The sequence below is a fragment of the Embiotoca jacksoni genome, unplaced genomic scaffold (genome assembly GCF_022577435.1).
Source record: "Embiotoca jacksoni isolate LCO1_2020_lvr unplaced genomic scaffold, fEmbJac1.0.p SCAF_9, whole genome shotgun sequence".
Taxonomy (NCBI): domain Eukaryota; kingdom Metazoa; phylum Chordata; class Actinopteri; family Embiotocidae; genus Embiotoca; species Embiotoca jacksoni.
In genome coordinates, this window is record NW_027185447.1 from 3,659,211 (window position 1) to 3,682,726 (window position 23,516).

A 23,516-nucleotide genomic window follows, 5' to 3' on the forward strand; every position below is an offset into this window, starting at 1 on the left:
CAAATGCAAAGCCTTCAGGCAGTAGTGTTTCAGTTAAGGTTGAACGCGACGTCAAAGCACCTGCAGTTTTGGATTTCACTTACTAGGTTGTTTCAGATTACAGTTTCAATTTCTAGACCTCGAGATTAGACCCCAGCATGCACACAGTTTCACATCCTATCTACCACAGCATACAGACACAATAGGCTTCAATCAGCTGCAGGGTGTAAATTCAACTGCAGCCATGATACTATGTGTACATTGTTATCTACAGGACGCTGCATGAATAATGTATTTCAGGCTGCGCTGTATGTCCACTGGCCGCGGTTGTATTACGTATTGTAAAGAAGACTAAATGGCAGATTGACAAAAGCTTCTGTATTAAGGGATGTTCTGTCTTGTTGCACAGTGTGATGCTATCACCTAAGACAAAGAGGAACTGCTCTATCTTTGCATGCGGTTTATTTATTTCCACAGTGACGTAGACAACTTTAAAAAAGAGAAGTGTGACAAAGGATGTCGATGAATGCCAGTGCATACGAATTTGAGGTTTTGTGAGGGTTATGATTTTTGCAGTGGAAATTGTCGTAGTTACGCTCTCGCATGATTAAAGGTAGGCAATAAAAGTACAGTTACTCTGTGAAAGCAGGTATGTAGAAATACAAATTATTCATCAAAATAACTACTTGACTACCAGTATTATGCAAATATCATTCTACTGATGAGAAGTATCAAAGTAATGACAGAGGTCCTTCTAAAGGTAAAGAAGTAAACATATATCCTGTATAATTTAAAAAACAGCCTGCGTGGAGTTCAGCACGAGTTCTGCACGAGATTGCAAATTGTGTCCCTCTGGGATTCTTCAGTTCGGGGATCAAACCAGTTTGTTTGAAGAAATCTGAGGTAGTCAAGAAGATAATGATTTAAAAAAAAAAAAAAAAAAAAAACTTGAATATCTCATGGCTATTTAATCACAGTTAAAGACATGCCTACAAGTCTGAGCAATGAAAGCCTTCATCATGCAAAGTACAATATGGTTGCCTTTGGCCTGTGTCTTACACCAATAGTAGTCACAAGATCAATATGGACCAATGAGTTTTCAGTACATACACACTTTCAATTATAAATAACCTTTTAAAAGGACCCAGATGCCCAAAGAAAAACAATACACAAAGCAAAAATTACAGAAAAGGAGATAATCAAGTTCTCCATTCAAAGCAGGGTATTATGTAGCTTTTAATGTATAGTTTTAATGTATTCTTTCACCTGAGGAAGACCATCTGTGGTCGAGACAATAAATCGGTCGTGCCCTTAAAAGTAGCTCGTCTCTTTTTATGTGTTTAAAATTGCCATTAGCTCTAATATTTACATTATGACATAGTAGGAGGAGGAGTAGCTCTGAAGCACAATTCCCTGTGTATATACAGTAGTATTAAACTTATTAGCATTACCACAATAAACTTGTGCTGCTGTGTGTCAGTTCAATGTCAGTGGGGTTCTCTGATATACCGACCTTAGATCAGCATTTACAACTGGTACTCACTACATTCCGCGATGCTAATATTTTAGTGCAGTTTAAAAGCCAGAAAGAGAGTCTAAATCTCCATCTGTAGCTTCAGGCATTCTTCTGATAAGAATAGAGTCATGAAAGGGAGGTTATCCACCACTTTCCTCACAATAGAGCGACTGAATCTGATTAAACTTCTCCCCAGTTTCTGCTCTGCATTGTCAAACCTCCTCTTCTCAGCTTTGTGGATTTTTCACGGCTGTAAACTGCTGAAATACGGTATCAATGCCCTGGCTTGCAGTCCTGACCTGTGTTTTTCTTCGACTTTGCAGAAGGACCGTTTCTCAGTCTATGGCGAGTACTGCAGTAACCATGAGAAGGCTTTGCGGCTTCTCATGGAGCTCAACAAGATCCCCAACATCAGGACTTTCCTACTGGTAAGACACTCCAACTCCTCCCCTCTGCCTCGCTACTCTTCTCCTGGAGTCATAAAATCTGCCTTTCTTCTGCATTTTAATTGGCTTCCTTCCTCTTCCCGCTATGAATGACTCTGACTTCTCTAATCTTAATTATGGAAATAAAAAAAAATCTCCATGTTTCCATTATTTTATGCCACACAAGTTTTATGTCTCCTTTTCTCTTGTTGTGGTGGAAAAACAGTCTACATAATCCTCTCACCTCATTTTCTTCCTGGGATCTCAGCCTCCTCTCTCTTATTGCTTTTTTTCTGTCATCTATCCACCCCCCTTCCTCCTTCTTCCTTCCATCGTATCACCTCCATTTCCATGTTAACACTTGAATAAAGGGGCAGAAACCATAACAAGGTCAGAGGGTTCTTCCTGCCGGGACAGGATGCAACCGCCATCAAGGTTGCTTTTGTGCATTGTAGTGTTTCCGCTGCCAGCTGTTTCCGTGTTTTGACACTTAAACCTTTGGGTCCGGGACAATGAACTCAAGAATGGCGAAGGGGGCCTTTTGAGTGGGGAACCCAACCAATGAACTCATCTGCAGATTCAGGGCTAGCCAGCTGTGGAGTGTTGGCAGCATTTTTTTTTTTTTTGGGGGGGGGGATTGGCCAAGAGATCTGAGGACCCACGTTTGTTTGCTGCCTGATGGTTTGCTTCCATGGCATTATTCTGATCCACAGGACTGGAAACAGGGGGATCAGAGTGTTGCCGTATGCTTTGGCTTGAAGCTCCTCCTGGCCCAGTCGTGCAGTCATTAATTGGTCAGGTCTTACGTGACACCGATGCTTCCAAAAGAAAGTTGCTACACAACATCTGGTTATGTGTTAAAGCAGTTGTCAGACCTGCTCAGTTAAATCTCTAATATTGGATGAGCTCTTGTGTTTTGTGTAGCAACAACCAGCAAAATAGAAACAGGAGTGAGTCAGTAAAATTCAGAAAGAAATTCTAAACATTATCTATTTAAGATATTGGACTTCTTTTTTAGAAGAGCAGAGAATACCGAATTAAAATGTATGTTTTTAATCGGTGCCGACTGCAGATACTTGTAATTAATGGCAGTGCAATATTATATTCCATTGCCTTCTCTTCAGCTGTTTTTAATTCCTTTGGAAAGTTTTTTTTTTTTTTTTTTTTTTCTGGATTAAACAATTTCCATGCTAATTGAATGACACAATGAGGGGAAGCTTCTGAAATTGTACGTAAAAATGAAGTGTTAATTGCATTTGGAAGAGATGAGAAAAGGAGGTCAGAGTGAAGAGCAGAGGGAATTCTGGCTTCAAGGCTGGCAGATTACACGCAAGCAGAAGATGAGAGAGAGAAGGGAAATCTCGAGAAATTGTTTAAAGAAATGGGGTGTGGGAGAGAAATGCGACAGATGAGAGATTAATATATTTGGAATCTGGAATTTTAAAGTTGCATTCTTTTTTTTTTGTCATCAAAAATTCTACACACATCCCGGCGGCCTCTCTCCTGCTCTGGGTAGACTTGAAAGGATTTGCCATATGATTGCAATGCTCTAAACTGATCTCCTGCCTTCCTTCCCACTGGAGAGCACTCAAGTGGTTTATCTGCATGGCTGCCTTTGATCTTTCATCTCATCCCATGAGCTCATACAGTAGAATACTGGCTGCTTGCGATCCAACAAAATGTAAGGCGTAGTGAAACCATGTCTGCAACTGTAACCCCCCCCTCCACTTCTGAAGAAAACCCTCCTTTCAACTAGATGTGGGGGGCAGCAGCTTAAAGCCCACATCATCTGGGCATTTTAGAGTTTTGTCTCTAATCAAACCACCATAAAATGACCCTGAATTCTTTATTAAATTTAATTTCTTGGCTGTTGCTTTCATCTAAGACAGCAATTTGCAAACTGTGGTACATGCTCCAGCTGGTGGTACACAACATCCTTGCTGAAAGGCCAAAGGTTTGTTTTGAAAACAGTCACACACAGATAGTGTAAGGGAAGGACAATGATGACTTGAAATAGTCGACCAATGGCAGGCTTATACCTGCATTCTACATCCAGTGGGTCAGACCAGAAACAAAGAGTGATGTTTGGGTATGCATAAAATTAGTGGCACCATCATACTCCATGGATTTATATGAATTACAATGTTAAAATCAAAACATTGCACATAAGCACACAGGGCAGTACACTGGAGATGTAAAAAAAACAACCCCGGCATCAAACTAATTCTCAAAATGCAGCTGAATCAGAACAGACAGTTCTACTGATAATAGCTAAACAAAGCTAATGTGATGTGGTCAATTTCTGCCAACTACCGCTGCAACTGTTGTAATAGCTAAGTATACTGTAATGTAATGCGAAAGGAAGAAACAAATATATATTACTGCATTTTCAAAATGAACCAAAAAGGCCTGCATGACGATTCAATTTGAAATCACACCGTATTGGTTCGATGCCATTTCAAAGGCAGCAAAACATTTGTTCCACAATTACACATGTCTCAATCTGTAGAAACAGTAAAACATTAGACAAATGGAAATCGTACCACACCTAAGGCTTTGCTCAGAGACAAACAGAGAAGCCGATTATTCTGCTGCACCTGGACCCTTATTGATGAACTGCCGGTGCAACAGTCTGTGACTGAATGGAAATGACAACAATAGTCAATTAAAGTCTGTTTACTGCTGGAACAATTCAAAAGGAATGAAACAATAAAGAAAACGTCTGCCGATGCTCCAAAACAGGTTTCAAACAGGTGCTGTCTTAAATAAAAAATAGTTTAAAAAGTTTTATACAGCAACTATGGAAAAGTTACGTGTACTCTTCCACTCTGTAACTGATCCAAGATTGAAAGAGTTAATGAAGAAATTACATACAAATTCTTGTTAATCTTTAAAGGTCCCATGTTTCACACTTTTCCAATATTTTATTTGGAGTCTTAAATATATATTTTTTGTGTTTTTAAGTACCAAAAATCCACTCAACATAGTTTTAAATTTCCTTTCTTGAGCTTCTCTGGAGCTGTATCGAGAACAGACTGTTTTGTCTCTGTGTCTTTAAGGCACTCTACCATCAGTGACCCTTTCTTCTGATTGGCTGAATCTTTTCTGAGCAGCACACCGCAGGCCAATCACAGGATCTATTCGGTCTTGCCAGCTCCACGATGTAATGACCACTCTGTGTTTTCTTTCACATAAAATGTTTTGGACTGTGGACCTTGCTGAGGGCAAACTTACTAAATCAGTGAGTCTGTGACATCACAAACTTACATACGGCCAAACATCTTTTCCAAGTGGCACAGTTGATGAATACGAGATGTGTGCATCTGTGAATTGAGTATTTTGACATCTTCACAGTATTTATCTAGCACCCAGGCCTGCTTTATAATAAGAAAAGAAATGAAAATCTGATTATGAGACCTTTAATTCTCTTTCACGGGTAACCCAGCGTTGCAGAGATTTTCAGTGGAAACGTGTTTGCTAAAAGGAAGTAAAGCAAACAAAAACGGACAAAATGGGACTCTGCAGCACGTTTTCTCCTCCAACAGCCTCTTTTTCTCTGTACACATATAATCCATAATTTCTTATGTATTTTTATATATTTATGTGTACAGTAGTTTAAAATAATCTGTTTTTCTTTCTTTTCTTAAGCACTGTATGCTACTCGGAGGGAAGAAAAGCACAGATATTCCCCTGGAGGGCTACCTTCTCACTCCCATTCAGAGGATCTGCAAGTACCCTCTGCTGCTGAAGGTACAGCTGCTACAGTGACGTCAAATAATAACAACAGCTTTGTTTGTCATATCACACTGCAGACAATTAGCATATTCTCATCTGAGACTTCATTACATGGATAAAGTGAAAAAGAACAAAATGCATCTGTAGTGACTCATTTATTATTTGGCCAGACAGGCACCCACCTTTTAGTGTTGGGGGTGGCAAGTTTGAGACTCATGAGGGAAATTTTGATTATATAGTTCACACACTACTTTACCTTCTTGTTCGACTGGATATTTTGATGTGCCTGCTTCTGTAAATTCTGCAGTTTATCTTTTAAACCTCCTCTTTCCACAATGTAGGAGCTGCTGAAGAGAACTCCTAAGAAGCACGCAGATTATCCAGCAGTGGAGGAGGCTCTGCAGTCCATGAAGGCTGTCTGCTCTAACATCAATGAGACCAAAAGGCAGATGGAGAAACTGGAGGCTCTCGAACAGCTGCAGTCCCACATCGAGGGCTGGGAGGTGAGAATGAGAAAGAGAATGAGAAAGGGTTTGTGAGAAAACTGGAGACCGTCATCATGCGGCGACTCGGTTTAGTGCTGTGACATTTAGAGGATAGAAATTGAAAGACAGAGAGACAGAAGAGAATCTTGATGAATACACTCGTATTAGAGCATCCTGAAATGCAACATAACCACATTTCCCTCAAAGCTTCTGCAAACGGAAGAAAAGAGAAAGTCCTGTTACATAACCACAACCCAAAGAGCTCGACTTGTTTTAGAAAAACCTCAGCCATCACCATCCTAACAGTTAAGCTCTATTGCAAATTACTGCTCTGAGCGCAGGGGCCGCGGACGGGGCTTGGGAGCCGATTGAAGGGTCCAGTGCATTTTTCACGCCTCCCTCACCCACCACAACAGAAGCCTTGTCTTAGCGGGCACCAATGGGACAATCCACCCACACAGGGTGCCGAGGGGGATGCCAATGGGCTCGCTGCCCAATCAGAAGAGAGCTAAGAAGCAGAGCTGTAGCCTCACATGCACTGGGAGGGTTGTACCATGGGGAGAGAGGAGGAGATTGAAGGATGGAACCACAGACTGGGCCCCACAGTGACATCCCACTACCTGCTTGCCAAAATTGACCCCTTCTCTCCCTTTTCTGCACAGAAAAATCACAATTTGACTCTGATAAGTGTATTTAACAACAAACAACAATAAATGGTCTCTTAGCTTGGGTACATTGGCAGGAAGATACATACCAAATATGGTCTGCACAAAATTTTCTGTCAAAATTCTACACACAATACCCCATAATGATAACGTGAAAAAAGTTTTTTTTTTGTTGTTGTTGTTGCAATTTTTGCAAATTTAGTAAAAATATAAAACGAAAAAAATCACATGTACATAAGTATTCACAGCCTTTGCCATGACACTCAAAATTGAGCTCAGGTGCATCCTGTTTCCACTGATCATCCTTGAGATGTTTCTACAACTTGATTGGAGTCCACCTGGTAAATTCAGTTGATTGGACATGATTTGGAAAGACACATACCGTCTATATAAGGTCCCACAGTTGACAGTGCATGTCAGAGCACAAACCAAGACATGAAGTCCAAAGAATTGTCTGTAGACCTCCGAGACAGGATTGTATCGAGACACAGATCTGGGGAAGGGTACAGAAAAATGTCTGCAGCATTGAAGGTCCCAATGAGCACAGTGGCCTCCATCATCCGTAAATGGAAGAAGTTTGGAACCACCAGGACTCTTCCTAGAGTCGGCCGCCTGGCCAAACTGAGCGATCGGGGGAGAAGGGCCTTAGTCAGGGAGGTGACCAAGAACCCGATGGTCACTCTGACAGAGATCCAGCGTTGCTCTGTGAAGAGAGGAGAACCTTCCAGAAGGACAACCATCTCTGCAGCACTCCACCAAGCAGCCTGTATGGTAGAGTGACCAGACGGAAGCCACTCCTCAGTAAAAGGCTCATGACAGCCCACCTGGAGTTTACCAAAAGGCACCTGAAGGACTGTCAGACCATGAGAAACTAAATTCTCTGGTCTGATGAAACAAAGATTGAACTCTTTGGCCTGAATGCCAAGCGTCATGTCTGGAAGAAACCAGGCACCGCTCATCACCTGCCAATACCATCTCTACAGTGAAGCATGGTGGTGGCAGCATCATGCTGTGGGGATGTTTTTCAGCGGCAGGAACTGGGAGACTAGTCAGGATGGAGGGAAAGATGAATGCAGCAATGTACAGCGACATCCTTGATGAAAACCTTCTCCAGAGAGCTTTAATTTTTAATAGATTTGCAAAAATTTTAAACTAACTTTTTCACTTTGTCATTATGGGGTATTGTGTGTAGAATTTGGAGGAAAAAAATGAATTGAATCCATTTTGGAATAAGGCTGTAACATAACAAAATGTGGAAAAAAAATGAAGCGCTGTGAATACTTTCCGGATGCACTATATATCCACAGACCACAGCAAGTAGTTTTAGAGTGATTTATTAATAATTTTTTTGATGATATCAGTCACACAAAAAAAAATCAGTCATAAAATTATATCCCAATTTCAACTGTACTATAAAGGAAGGCATTTCTGATTATTTCAGGCCTCAAACAGACTCGTTTTTCCCCCCAATTTTTCTCTTTTCTCTTTCTCAACAACTAAAGTAGAAGCTCTGAAAGCCACTTTACTCCGACCCTGCCCCCCTGTAGAGCCTTCCACCTAACAGCATTAGTCTCGCTCTTCTCCCCTCTCTCCAGACACTCTCAAAGGCTAATCACCTCTAGCCCTAATGGAGGAAGCTGTCAGTAGTGCCGAATTAGGCCTACATACATTACGACTGCTCAGATACAGTGCATGTGCATGTGCATGTGCATGTGCACGTGCATGTGCACGTGCACGTGCACACACACACACACACACACACACACACACATCACCACCGCGTTGCACGTGTACACATGCATTATATGACCATAAACATGTCTGCAGACTCACACTGCAAGACATGCATTGCATATGTGCAGGTACAAGCTCACCACAGACATATTCCCACCCCCACCTCAGCTCGGTGCAGATTACATCAGGTTGAATCGATTGTCTGAAACACGACCCCCCCACCCCCACCACCACCACCACCACCACCAGTCGTCATGCACCTTAAGAAAAGCTCACAGAATAATTTTTCTCTCCATGAACCTTGGAACTATGAACATCCATCATGCATATATACTCATGAGAATCAATTATGGACGCCCAAGACTGGGTGTGGCCGGCCACGGGGGGTTTCCACAAGTCTCTGGTGGACCCGTGTCAGAAACATCAAAGACAACAGTGAAGTCCAAATCTGATCTGTGGCGATGTGGCGGGGGATGATGGGCATCCTGCGAGCTGAAAGGGAGGAGGTTGTCCCAAGTCCACACATGGGTATATTTAGTTCCAGATGATTTGGAGTGGAATGATCCGTTTAACAATGAGTAATGAGTCGTCTTTTATTTTACTTCTTGGTAGCCTTGTTTTGACTGCTTTGGTGAACAGATCAGGGACTCTGGATAGTTATCCAGGTTGAATTAAATCCTTTAGCATTTCCATTGAGATTTTTGACATTAGGAAGTAGTTTCAATTGTTATTCACAACTTGGGCCGGAACATGTGAGCGTGTGGGTTGCTCACGTGTATCTGTGAAATCAGTTTGCTGTTCCCCAGCTGCAAATGTGAAAACACTTAAAAATGAATTTTCTATAAATAATGAAGCGGACATAATGTTAATGGTTGATGCTGATGTTGAAGTTGAGTTACTTTGTGAAAAGGTTGATTAGATACCATGCTGTGGTCATTCAACCAGACATTGTTTTCTAACAGTTCTAGATTAAAGACCAAAAAGGCTTATTAGATAATTTTCCTTAAAGTACATTTTCTAAGTAATACATTTAAAATAAGGAAGAAAGTAATCAGGCACATCTGGATCTTCAGTGATTAATATAACTCAGACAATTAATCTCATTCATGAACGTAGGTCATGTGTTGAGTGGAGGAACAACTGTCTCTAACGGTCGATTGTGATGACTGAAAAAGAGCAGTGTGTCGTTTCTGTCGCTGCCATTTATTCGGTTGCATAAAAAGAAAAGGTTGTTTCAGTCCTAAAAGGTTGTGGTGTGTTTGATAGCTGACGAGAAATGGCTTTTTATGCAAGACCTCGTCACACCCTGTGAAGGTGGTAACATAATAGCATCTGTCTGAATAAGTACACAGCAGGAGACAAGACTTTTATAACAATTTTTAAATCTTAAAAAGCAGGTTTGACCGCAGGGATCAGAAGAAGACTGAAGCACTTCTGCCTCCAGTCTGTCCTATGTTATGACTCATCTTCTTCCTCTATGTATTTACAGCTGGATTTTTAGGTGTAGGGATGCTTTTGTGTGTTTGCATCCTGAAAGGAGAATGAAATACTTTGTTTGTCCTAAAGGACAATAAATGTAGGCCAAGGTAAGAGTTTTGTGGGGCTGCCCTGACACTGCAGACTTTAACACATTATAAATTTGCTGAAAACTCCATTTGATAGAACCTCACAGTTCTGGTGTGAATCTCTCCTGCAAGTATGTGTTGCTTGCCACCACAATAATGCTAATTTTTGGTGTCGCTTGTCACAAGTACAATGATTGACAAGCAAGAGACTAACTGTCCTGGCAGAGAAACACAAAACGAGTTTGGGGTGGGGAGGACAGCTGTGTTTCCTATCATTGATGATGGAATGAAAACAAATTGTTCACAAAGTCAAAGTTGGGTTTGTGATTGTTTCACTGAGGTTATGAACTCTTACGTTTTGATACAGACAACAGTGTTTTCTTTACAGCTCTCTAAGTTGGACTGACAATGCTAACAGAGTTTCCATGCTCTGCTCAGATAAAATATACTGTAGCTGCTGCACATGACCATGAAGACTGTTTGGTGAAGTGAACTATAATCCTTTTCTTTTTCCTTCAGGGAACCAACCTGACAGATATCTGCACAGATTTGCTGCTTCATGGAAATCTCCTCAAAATCTCAGCTGGAAACATTCAGGAGCGTGTCTTCTTCCTGTTTGACAACCTTTTGGTTTACTGTAAGAGAAAGTCCAGGTGAGAAATGCAACATCTGCTCAACTAGCCACCAAAACTGTGTGTCAAAGGAGAAAGGAACAAGAGAGCTTTCAAACATATTTTTATTGGCTGACTAATGGAAGTAGACCAGACAGGGAAAATTAGAGGAAACGTCCACATTCCCTGTTAGTGTGGACACATTATTAGCATGCAAGCAAAACAAAAACACCAACACATGTCTGCTGCTACTTTACCCGCATCTGTTACACACACAGGTTATTTTTCGCAGCGCTGCGACTGGCATCAGCGGATGTTTTCCCTGCCGAGTGTAACCGCAGTGTTGTCCCTGTTTTTTTTTTCTTCTAGGGTTTCTGGAAAGAAGTCCACCAAGAGGACCAAGTCTATCAACGGGCCCCTCTATGTGTTCAGAGGCCGAATCAACACGGAGGTGATGGAGGTGGAAAATGTTGAGGATGGAACAGGTTTGTGTTTGCGTTACCTTTGGAAACTGTCTGTAAGTCCATTGATTTAACTCTCATCTCTCATGAGGCACTAGTTATATCTGATGCAATGCCCTGTAACTCAGTCCCTTGGTTTGCTTACTTTGATATATCAGAAAATATAGAAAATGACTCGCAATACTTTCAATTTGCATAAAGTGCTCACTTTTCATTTCCCAACTTCGTTCACGAAACCGTTTACAAACTGTTGGTTGGATATGAATCAGGTACTTGTTGACAGTTTAGGTGGAGTATCGTACTTGCACCTAGTTTCAAACAGGATGTAGCTTGCGACCACCCTTTGATGTAAGCTGAAGTGCAAAAACAACCCAAGCTAGGTGACACGCTTCATATTGTGCCAGAGATAAACACCTCGTGTGGGCTGGTAGTGATACCACCATCACTCGGCTCAGTTTGCCTGTGATTCTTGTTGCGAGGCACCTCGCTGGGCTTGGTACACTCTGTCCGCTGGTATAGAAACACTTGGTCTTCCTTCCTCTCACATGTTTCTGCGTTCTTTTTTTTTTTCTCTCTCTCTTCAGAATATTTTGCAAGCTCACATGACCTTTTTTTTTTTTCGTGCATGTCGGCTGCTGGCTGTCACATTTAGGTTGCTGAAAGGGAAACCACAAAGAAAAACATGCCTTATTCGCAGAACTCATGGGTTCCACGTTGGAAATACACACGTGAACTCAGAACAGAGACTATGTAACTGATTGTATGAAAGATATTAAATGTAGGAAAGTGCAGAAAACTTGAATGGAAACATGATAATAGGTAACAGAGCATTTTTAAAGGGAAATAGCTGACTTAAATGCCAACCTGTTTGATTAAAAATTCCCTCATCTTCTCTGACTCATACACTTCTGAAGCTGCTTGACCAGATCTCAGCATTTACTTACAAGATTGTACTAGAATCCTTTTTTTCTATGCTGATTACTGAAAAGAGAGTCAACACAGTAGTATGTGTGTCTCAACACACTTTCTTGCACTCCAAGAACATCAGAAGCTGCTCCCTGCAGGGCCTGAAGTATCACATCTATTTATACGACCTTCGAGGGTGAGACTAATGCACCCCATTACCAGTGGCCATTCATTATTCAATGGCTGCTCACCTGCAGCTAAATGGATGATAAAATTAGAAATGGGTACGAGGGGAGATTTTTGCTGAGTCAGTGAAACGATGCTTTCTTACTACTCTCGCGGTGCATCGTGTTTATCTTTTTAATTGGCTTATAAATCTTCCCTCGAGTCGGAAATTCTCTGCAGAGATAACTTTAATGTTAACTTCGACAACATCTTTACAAGCGTGGTTTGATTACTTTACTTACCACTGACTTCACTGTTTACATAGTGTGTGTGTGTGTGTGTGTGTGTGTGTGTGTGTGTTTTGTTTGTTTGTTTGAAGTTCTCAATGAAAACATGAGAACAAGAGATGAAGAAACAACAAGCTTGACAAAAGACCAGAAAAATAATCTAAAATGTAACATTTCATTTGAATTGGATTATTCTCTGAACCCTTTAGGCCCATCCGGTATAATATTGGTAGTTAATAACAGCTGAGCCTAAACAAAAATAGCTAAGAAACCTCAGTTTAATAATGTATTTTAATGTTTTTAATGATGACCTCCCTTTTTCAAATGAATTAATATTTTGCCTTCCAGCGGACTATCACAGCAACAACTACACGGTGACTAGTGGCTGGAAGATCCACAACACGGCTAAAAACAAGTGGTTTGTCTGCATGGCCAAACACGCAGAGGACAAGCAGAAGTGGCTGGATGCCATCTTGAAGGAGCGTGAGCAGAGAGAGAGTAAGTAATACTTTTTAAAGGCCATTTTTAATGATGCTTCTAGTGTATGGGACTGACAGCACAAAAGCAGAAAGAAATCCATTTTATACTCCATCAAAAATGTTTTACACGGAAACCCTGTGCAATCATTTATTTCAGACTTCTTGAACTTCAATGCTCTAAATTCTTTTGTGCTCCATCTCCACCTTTCATGCTGCATGATCACAGACCTTCTTTCCAAGAATACATTTTGACTTGGCTCTAGAAGGATATCCACAAGTGGAAATAAAAACTATTAATGATAACTCTGGTATTAAGTGTCCCACTAAACTGTTTCTGTGTGGCAGCATGCACGATACCAGGACCTTCTCTAAGTGTAATGCTATCACTATTGTTACACGTGTGCTTTTCCTGTTATGTCTCTCCATTGCAGTGTTGGGCTGCACGTCCTAGAGATCACTTCTCAATTCAAAGAGTGGGAATAGTATTTTGTCCGGGTGCCAGTTTTAGCGCTTTTACACTCCTGATTTCTATCCGTAGTCGTTCAGTTGGTTGGTTTCACCTGTACGCTCGTACGTTGCCCCGCATGTTGGTGTCACCTTTAGATGCACAAACGATCAAGGCACCTCAGCTGGCACGCAGTAATGACTGTGGACGTACCTATGACCTGGATACACTGTTTGTGTCCTCTGGCTATGTCTCACCTTGAACAAGCTGCCTGCCTTTGTTTATACAACAGAGGCATAGGTGACATGACGTCTGTGTTTGTCCGGTTGACTCGTGCCGGGTAGGCTGCTACAAAATATCGTATTTTTCACGTTCAGAGAGTCTGCAGCAGAGGTGTTTGACTAGTCAAAGCTCCTGTTGGGTAGTGAAATTCAAAAGTCTCTTTCAGAAACAACCGAAATGCTAAAAACAGTATCTTGGTCAAGTGCTTAAAATAGCATTTACTGGTCAAAGAAAGTGAAACACTGTTACGTCATACACATCCACTTCAATTCATTTGCATCTATTTTTGCTGTAATACTAGTGTTTGTGTCTTGCACACACCTAAAGACACTTGTTTTAATTTCCTCAGTGTTGCAGCCACATGCTGAATCAATATTTTTTTGTGGACTTTTATTTGGATTAACGTTCTGAGGATCAAAAAAGTATTTTGTCTCGCCCCTAAAAATCCTCTGAAAGATAGACTTCATTCATTCATGGTAAATCGGAGTCTCAGCACCACTTCCACTGATTTGACATTAGTAATGTAAACTGATATTCTTGTTGCTCCTTCACTTGTTTTCCTTTCAACTGGTGCCTTCCCTCTTTTTGCCTCAAAATGTGTTCCCACCTGTTCAGCACTGGCCATCTGCCTTTGTTCTGCTCTGTGCATTAGACGGTGTGAAAGGCTTTGACCAGATTTTGGGGCTGTACACAACAGGCCACCTGATAGCATTGATAGCTAACAATTAAAACTGGATCCCCCTAAAGCTATCGGACCAGGGTTTGGCTGAATGCTCAGCTGTGTGTGTGTGTGTGTGTGTGTGTGTGTGTGTGTGTGTGTGTGTGTGTGTGTGTGTGTGTGTGTGTGTGTGTGTGTGTGTGTGTGTGTGTGTGTGTCTGTGTGTGTGTGTGTGTTTAGCAGTTTAGCTGATGACAATCATCAACAAAAACATGAACTTTCTTTAAATTAGATTTATAAATTGGATCTCGTTTAAGTAAGTGTGTACAGCGGAGTTTGATGTTATCAGCATCTGATCCTGTGATGAAAGGCTTCCAGAGTACGGCTAAGTGCGGAGGAGTGTGCTGCAGCGTGTGGTGTAGAGTTTCAACCCGGCGGAAATCGACCTGAGGCTAACAGATGCCAGATCAGTCACAGTGCCCAATTTCCCCACTTTCTCCCCTTCTATTACCCTCTCTGCAGCATACTCTACTTTCAGTGTGCTCAACATCTCTGCTCTTGTCTAGACAGCAACGCTACATTTTTCTGCAATAAATCCTGGCAGTGATTCTTTTCACTTCTTGCCCTGAGTGCATTATTACTTTTGCTGTCACGCCTTATTTAATGCAACCTTTTTTTTCTCGATGTACTGCTGCAATCCTTCCTTGTGTCGGACATGTGTCCCGAACGACTTGTTCAACAGCTGCCAGCTGGAGGTGTTGTGTCTTATCACTGTTTTTTATGGAAGTTTAGGGGAACATGCGTGGGTCAGATAATGTCGGTAGGGTTTTATCTTGTGCCAGTGAGCGCAGGAAGATGAGGAGCAATGCAAGACAAACTCCGACAGCTGGACCAGAAGCTGTGGGGGCGCTGCGCTGGACAAGCCCCGTCTGTTGTTCAATGACAGTCATTGTTTAAGTCTACTCCAGCTGCTGCCAAATGTAATATAACCCCACCTCCATCACAGGCTGCCAGCGGAGGTCCCCACAGACTCAATGGGGAAAATTGGATTTGAGAATAAGCTGTGTAACTTTTTACATTGTTTGTCCCAGAACCCCCCCCTTCAATTCAGTTGGTCGAAGCGCCAACTCATCACTCAACATTCTGCCTTCAGATGGTTTAAGTTGTATTAGGCGTTTGTTAGTTTTCAACATCATTGCATAGTTTGTGCTGGACACCGCAGGAATGCTTTAGGGAGGATACAACTAGCAATTTCTAGAAATTGCTCCTGAAAACAATTTTTTTTCTTTTCTATTTACTGCCATTTTACAGACAAAATTATGACTTGTTTCATAGAGATAAACATTGGCTGGTTAATTGATAATAAAAACAGTTTATAGTTGTTAGTTGTCATCGTAATTGTGAATCTTTGAAAAGAAAAAAGCTGTAGCCATAATGCCAATAGGGCAACAAGAGAATGACAAATAGCCCTTTATACAGGTTGAAATTACTGATTTGTTAGGTTGACCAACCAGTCTAGAAAGCCCAATGTCACAATGGCAATTTGGTGGTTGATAGACTGGGTCAGAGCTCTAGAGGAACGCCTGGCTTTTTTTTTTTACTTGTCAAAGACTCTTCAGTAGATTTTTTTTTTTTCCAGGTGTCACCAATATAAGTACTTTTCCAATCACATTGCAACTTAAAACACAGTACTTTACATTCAAGTTTAGTAGTGCAATCTGCCTCAGCAGAGTTAAGCAGATTAGGGAGTCACAGTGCTGCAGAGTTGAGCTGCCCGAGTCAGAAAGTCTCACAGTGCAGTTCAGAAGTTCATCAAAGCCCACGATGAGGTTAAGCAGCTCAAACAGTGTAGTCACTGAGGAGCTTTTACTGGGGCAGCGGGTCTTACAATGGGCCCTCACATGTTCTGCTTTACAATAGAGGAATAATAGTTACCAAATCGACACAATCAAGATCAAGATCACGCCGCCCTCCAAAAACAACTCGTCCAGGATAGATTAACATCTGGGTTTGTGGAGCCGCCATGCGCTGCTCCTGGCTATTTTCCATCTGCACAATACCAGAACACAACTAGGCCAGACACGCAAAGGCCCATTTGTCTGTTCTAACAGCACCATGACGTGCCTTTGCCCTTTTGCTTTGATACATGTAGATAGCTGTGGAAAGCAAGTTGAAATGTCTTTCCTGTAATGGGTCAGCAGTATTTGTCTTGGCTGAGATTTTGTTTGTTCATTCATTTCCCTTCACATATTCTTTTATTAACTCTTACTCCAACTGAGTGTCACTCCATTGATGGTACTGGCATTAAATCCTCTCGGTTCTGCCTTGTTTCTCTCTTTTGTCACTAGGTCTCAAACTGGGAATGGAACGGGACGCCTACGTGATGATTGCCGAGAAGGGGGAGAAGCTCTACCACATGATGATGACCAAGAGTCGGCACCTGATCAGGGATAGGCGCAGGAAGCTCAGCACTGTGCCCAAGTGCTTCATGGGAAAGTGAGTTTCTTTGCCTCCTCAGTGCCTGGCTTCTTCAGGTTCCAAGAATGTGACTGCAGTGCTCTGCTGTTCACATGGGGATCCTTACAAATTGTCGTTACGTAAGATCAGCAGGCTTTCAAAAGAGCTGGTATCCAGTCTCCCGGAGTCCTGGCAAAGTGCCTAGACTGTTTTATCCCTACATCCTCTTGTCCGTAATGAGGCCCCCTTACAGTCTCACGGGTTATAGAAAGGGCCAAGTTGCTCCCCTCACCCTCATATCATCCAGCACACACAGGCACACCGAGACTTTCATTAGCGGAGGACCTTTAACTGAGTCTCTTCAACAGGCCATTCCCCTTTCTGTCCCCTCGATGTTTCAGTGCACTGAATAGACAATGAGAGACTTGCTTAAGTTTCAGTCAGTTTGCTCTCCATACACACCAGAGTTTGTGAGATCCTGAGCAGCAATTAAAATTCTTTCTGGCACCATCTTGGGGAAACAAAAAATAAAACTAGGCGAGACTACGGTGGGGACCAATGACTAGTCTTGTAAAGAGAAACCAGGGAGCAACCATTAATGTGTGCACCACTGCCAACGTGGCCTCTCAGTACCTTACAGATCATTAAATGCATCCCTCATGTCAAACAGTTTTTTTCTGGAGATAAATCGAATGGACGATAACAGCGAGTTGACTGCTATCACATCAGATTCACTGCCAAGAAGTGAATTTAATGAGCTGTTCAGAAATGTAAGGGTGTTTCTGGGAGACGAGTTCCATCTCGGTGGCATCGTGTGAAGTCCTAGTCTGGGTGTTTTCCTTGCTCTGTCCGATGCACCATTTAAGTCGAGGTACCGGGACCTTCTAGGAGTTACATTCCACCGCACTGTGTTTGTGTGTATTAGCATTTGGCACTTTTTTTTTCCCCAGTCAGAGCTGATTCTGTGTTCATAATCCCTTTTCGAGGGAAGTAACGTTCTCTCATCTTGCAGGTCAGAGTTGAGAGTCAGTGCCAGAACAGTAGCCGTGGAGCTGGTTCAAACAGTCATTTCTTTAGTCGCCTCTTTGCCTCTTCCATGTGGTATCAGTCCAGTCTGTCTGCCTTTTCCACTCTCTGTTTTAGCATCCCACCGTCTCCCCACTTTATCACTCATTCACTTACTGGCGATGAGTGCAACCTGCATTAGCTCTACATTTGTCTTTCTGATGAAATTAGCAAAAGCCATAGTTTGAGTGCTTATTGCATTAAACAGAGATGCTGACTGCCGGTTTGATAGCCGTGCCCTGTTGTCTTGATAGCTTAATTCCATCAAGTGTCTGCTATCCACACTGGAAAATGGACAGCAGTTGAACACTTTATATTTTCTTTCCGGGTACTTTTAGGTTGTGTAAATGCTGGCTTCACATTATGATGGGATTTAAAGTGGTGGTGTATCATATCCTCATACTTTTACATGTTATGACCTCAAGGCATCCCTGAGATATTGTGTTCATAAGAATGGGAGGGTTCATTTCTGAACATTTTACATACATATTATTTGTTCCCTGTTTGTGCCTTTTCATGCTAAGAGGAGACGTCAGGCTAGGAAGAGATATAATTTAGGTTTCATTTGTATGCCTTCGCAATGACGATAGCCAGAGCGGAAGTAGACACATTCGTCCGTACCTCCTATTCTTGTGAGCGAGAACGAGGTAAAGGAACGTCTTCAAATTTGACTCAAACTTTCACTTGGACTTGAAGACACACAGATAACCTTTTGGTGGCCAAGGGTCAAAGGTCAAGGTAACAGTGCCCTCCGCCCTCCCATTCTTATGAACACAATATCTCAGGGATGCCTTGAGGTCATTTCTTGAAATTTTGCACAAACTTTTCCTCAGATTAAAGGATGAACTGATTAGTTGTTAGGAGTTCAAAAGGCACAGGTCAAAGGTCACTATGACTTTTTTTGGCCATAACTTAAGAATGAATTTGCTAATTATGTTAAAATTTCACAGAAAAGCTTAATAAGATAGCATGATGATGTGATGACATTTTATACCCAAACGGTTAAAGGTCGAAGGTAAACTTCATGGTGACATTAAAATGTTCTGCAAAAGTACTTTTCTGGCCATTATTCAGCACCATAAATCTGGAACAGAAAGGGAGATCGTGACCATATTTCATTGAAACAGTGATGATTGTATCGATCCTCTGTGCTATCGGGTTGAAGTTTGTGTGAAGCATCCACGTCGTAGAATTTTGTAGCTTCTTTACAGCAACATCTATATTTTAAGCATTGTCTACTGTCGATTAGCTTTATTGGCCAAGCATGTGAAAACATTCATTCAAAGTCTTCACTACATACATTATATGAGTCAAGACAGATATGGATGTAAACTGCCGCTTGACTGGTCGGCGGAGGCACACAACCGCGAGGCAGAAATTCTTGTCAGGTTAGCTTCAGTTCCACTAGCTTTTGATTCTCAATGTATTTTTTAGCCCCCTGTGGTGAAGAAACATGACCTGTGTCTCGCTTCCATAGTATGCGTTAAGCCTAAGCAGGTTTCGAGCGTGTAGTGTCTTCACTGTGATAAAACTAAATAGCTTTTAAAAAAAAAAAAAAAAGTCAGTTTACAATCAAAGGTTTTGTTCCACAATTCAATGCTCAAAGCAAATGGAGCTGGAACAAATTAAGTGGAATGGTGGTGAGATGGCTCCAGAAAGATCTTAGAAAACAAAAAAGAAAAGCTTGGAAAGCTATTTGTTTTCTCTTGGTGAAGTTTAATTGGCAGTGGCATTCAGAAGTTGCTGTTTGATGTACAGTGTACAGCATCCATGTTATATTATTGTACTTAGGTCTTTTATGTAACTGTAAAAACAGTGGGTTGTAAAGATTAGCATAAAGTCCAGACTTTTTACAGTTAGGTAGGTAGTATGGAATTGGGACAAAGCATGTTTCTACCCAAGCGTAGTAGGACAGGGATTCACTTGAACTAAAATGACATCTTTAAAAATGCTTACGCGACAATATGCTTCTGAACTTAAAGAAATTTCACAACAGATCAACAAATCCATTATTCTTGTCTTCCACCTCTCCCTCTGAGGATCTTTCTTCCGCCCTCTGTCTCTCTATTCACTATTTCTGCTCATCATATTCATTCCCATAACCCCTCTGTGTCCAAAATGAACCTGACTCTTACATAACACACACACACACACACACACACACACACACACACACACACACACACACACACACACACACACACACACACACACACACACACACACACACACACACACACACAGCCTCTTCTCCCGCTCACTTCAGTCCCCTGTCAATGTCAATTAACAGCCACCGGCTTAGACATGAACATAAAGAGGGACAGTGGACACACACACATATGCACAAATATCACAGGCATGAAAAAAAAAAAAGGAAAAGCCTTTGGGAATGATTCATGTCCACAGAATCACACGTATAGAACATACACAGGTTACAGCAAGCAGCTATCAAGTCACACTGTTAGTAATAATGACAGAATATTCCTTTTCTGCGAAGAACTAGTGGCAGATGGCTCAAGGTGTCCACTACTCTACATGACCACACACACAGTACAATCATGTGCTTGTGGGCATACTTTATACACACACCCGCAGAGCTTGTACGCTTGACATTTACGCATGCTACACACTGAGACACATACACTCGTGCATCCCCACTGCATGACTGCCCGGAAGCAAAACCACACAGAAGGACAGATTTCTCACCGACACACATGCTTTAAAATTATTCTGGTGTGTTCCCAGAAGTAATGAACACACACACAAACATGCTCCAGCTCTCTTCAATTCACTGTTCATCATTTTCTTGGGAAGAGATTTCACTCAACTGTATGAAAGACAAAGAAGGGAAGAATGTGATTTTCTCCCTCAAACATTTGTTCAGCGCCCGCTGGCTGTGAAGACAAATGAGCAGCGCTGAAGTGTTTAAATTTGGATTGTAAACGCATGTAGCCAAGTGCCTTTGAAGGATATTTGTAGGAAAAGGATAAACTTTACATATATGTGGAAAACCCGTGGTCTATAGGAACCATTAACATGCTGTAACATCTTTTATACTGAAAGTTTAAACAGCATATGTGTAAAGAGCTTTTCCACAGTGTCAACATGTTGCATTGCTCAAGGCTCCCAGAAGATAGCGAGGTCAGCTTAGCTCCAGAAAGGATGTTACACTGGTTGTGTCATGTGGGCCAACTGAAAACAGTAGCCTCTGCTTGTAAGACGCGTGTGTAAACAACAATTGCAAGGATCACTCTATGTAATACAGTACAAGCAGACATTAACTTATTCTGTTGCAGTCAGCTGAACAAAATATATTACAGTGCTAGACATATACAAACAAAGCATTCGGGTAAAATCAAGTGACAACCACAGTCAATGGTGGCAACCCACTGCCACGGTTTGTGAAGGGCCTTTTTGAAGCCTTGATTCTGGCATCTTGGCTGATGCAATCTTGGATTTTTGGAACCAGAAGTGACCATATTGAGACTACCTGGAGAGGAGCGATGGGTGAATCATACTGAGAACCTAAGGACAATAGGCCCCGCCCACCAACACAGGAAACCTGATTGCTCCCTCAGCATGGCAATCATACCAAACAACCTAAAATGAAATTACTTTCAGTAGAGCCACCAGAACGATAATCAGAAGGACTGAATTTAGCAAAAGACTCAATAATGACTTGTGGAAAAAAATGTATTGATTTATGTTTCATGAGAGTGACATTTAGTGGGATGGTGTGCATGTACACTTTGTCAAATAGTGAATTAATAATTACTTCTGCACTTATACTGAAAGGTCATTTACCAAAGTACAGAAATGCCTGTTTCAACTGAAGACTGAGCTGTACTGAAGTCACCTGCTGGTGAAGATACATCAAAGCATCTTGCATATACACACGTATTATAGATATGACTCCACTATGACTGATATGTTAAAATATCAGCAAAACGGTTCTCAAGGTTTCTTAACATTTGTCTATTTGTATGTTGTTTGTATGCATCAGCCAAAAAGAGGTTTCTTAAATGAATTGGGAAAAAAAAGAAATTTAATGCTACTTTTAGAAATACCGAATTTATCGACAGCATACCAAGAAACAAACATGGTGGCTTGGTGGCTACCACACACGCCCCATGCAAAAGCAGGATAGCAAGGAGCCCCGCACCAAAAATGTACACAGATTCAAAAAACAAAAACATCGGCACTTTAAGAAACCCGGCCTCATCTATGGATCTTTGTCTTGTGTCCTCAGTGAGTTTGTGTCCTGGCTGATAGAGAGCGGAGAGATCAGTAAACCCGATGAAGGGGTCAACCTGGGACAAGCCCTGCTGGAAAATGGCATCATTCACCATGGTGAGAACAAAAGAAAATCTTTGTTTCTTCCTCTCTCCCCTCCTTCCTTTCTCTCTCTTTATTTTTCTCAGTTTTTTTAAACCCCTCTCATCTTTTAATCCTATATAGATTTCATAGCTCTGCTTGTCATGGTTTTTATTCTGTTTTGAATTATGTCTAATAATTCTCTGTCTCTTGGCTTGTTTTTTTTATTGACTTCTTTCCTCTGATGCTAATTCCCCCTTTATAATTGCTGGACACATTCATTTTAAGCGTGACTCCAACACGTCTTATGGTAGGAACAACCATTAATCCAAAGTCATTCTTTGCTAAAAATAGCACTGGAAATGTGTCTCACATTATATCCCTGATTTTGTCTTTAGGGTGATACTTACAGGTTCACACACACACACTCGTACACAAACAACTATAATAAATAATGTATGAAGACAGTGATCCAGGATGTTGCTGAAGGGGCTCTTGTACATAGCGAGTGCAAATCCTCGTCACAGTTTACACACCACGTTCTCATGGAAATTTGCTGAGACCCAACGTTCATATTCATTAATGGCTGTGGAAAATCCCCAGAAATCTTCCCTCACAGTTGCCTATAACCACAGAGAGATACAATGATGACATGTAAGGCTCTGTGGGATACCAGTAAGACTTTGTGGGCAAACCGGAGAGGTTCGGGGCCCTGCAAGCAAAATGTAGGTGTCACCAGTTAGTCATTGAAAATAAATGAAAAAGAAAAGTAACGTGACAGCAAACTGTGGGTTTCAATCTAGCAGTATTAAGTAATGTATTAGTTTTGAGAGGAGATAAAGAAGAGATTGTCAACCCAATGCATTTTCTAGCACCTTTTATCCAACCACGTGTTCATGTTTAAGCTACTTGCCAGTTCATACTTGAATGTTTGCAATTTTGACATCTCCTTTGCTCCCACAATAATTCAGCTATCATTCAGTGTACTTTAAATCCCACAACTGACACTTTACAGAGACTGATTTGGTGGTGCATTCCTTTTTCTTTTATGAGGGCATTTTAAGTCTAGACTAAGAAAACCAGCAGCTTGTTTGAGTCCATGCCAGCTTGTTGTGGCCAAACCAAACTGCCTCTGTTTTGGCAGATTTCATCCGTTTGTGTATGTATTAGTCATTTTCCATTCTCTTTTCATTATGAATAAGAACTTGTTTTGGAAGTTTTGAGTTGAAAGTTGGTAGATTTTTATGGGAATTGGCAGCTGTCTGCTATGTTAAATATTTCT

The 23,516-nt window shown here is 41.4% G+C and overlaps 1 protein-coding gene across 2 annotated transcripts in view; it reads left to right on the plus strand.

Moving 5' to 3' along the window:
- The window catches only part of prex1 (phosphatidylinositol-3,4,5-trisphosphate-dependent Rac exchange factor 1), an 88,750-nt gene that overhangs the window by 26,318 nt on the left and 38,916 nt on the right, over positions 1-23,516 (plus strand). For both annotated transcript variants that reach the window (XM_069140266.1, XM_069140267.1), the window contains exons 4-11: positions 1,819-1,923; positions 5,569-5,670; positions 5,997-6,158; positions 10,624-10,757; positions 11,085-11,200; positions 12,883-13,032; positions 16,747-16,894; positions 22,170-22,270. In XM_069140266.1, coding sequence (XP_068996367.1) covers positions 1,819-1,923; positions 5,569-5,670; positions 5,997-6,158; positions 10,624-10,757; positions 11,085-11,200; positions 12,883-13,032; positions 16,747-16,894; positions 22,170-22,270 — 1,018 coding nt within the window. The remainder of the gene's footprint in view (positions 1-1,818; positions 1,924-5,568; positions 5,671-5,996; positions 6,159-10,623; positions 10,758-11,084; positions 11,201-12,882; positions 13,033-16,746; positions 16,895-22,169; positions 22,271-23,516) is intronic.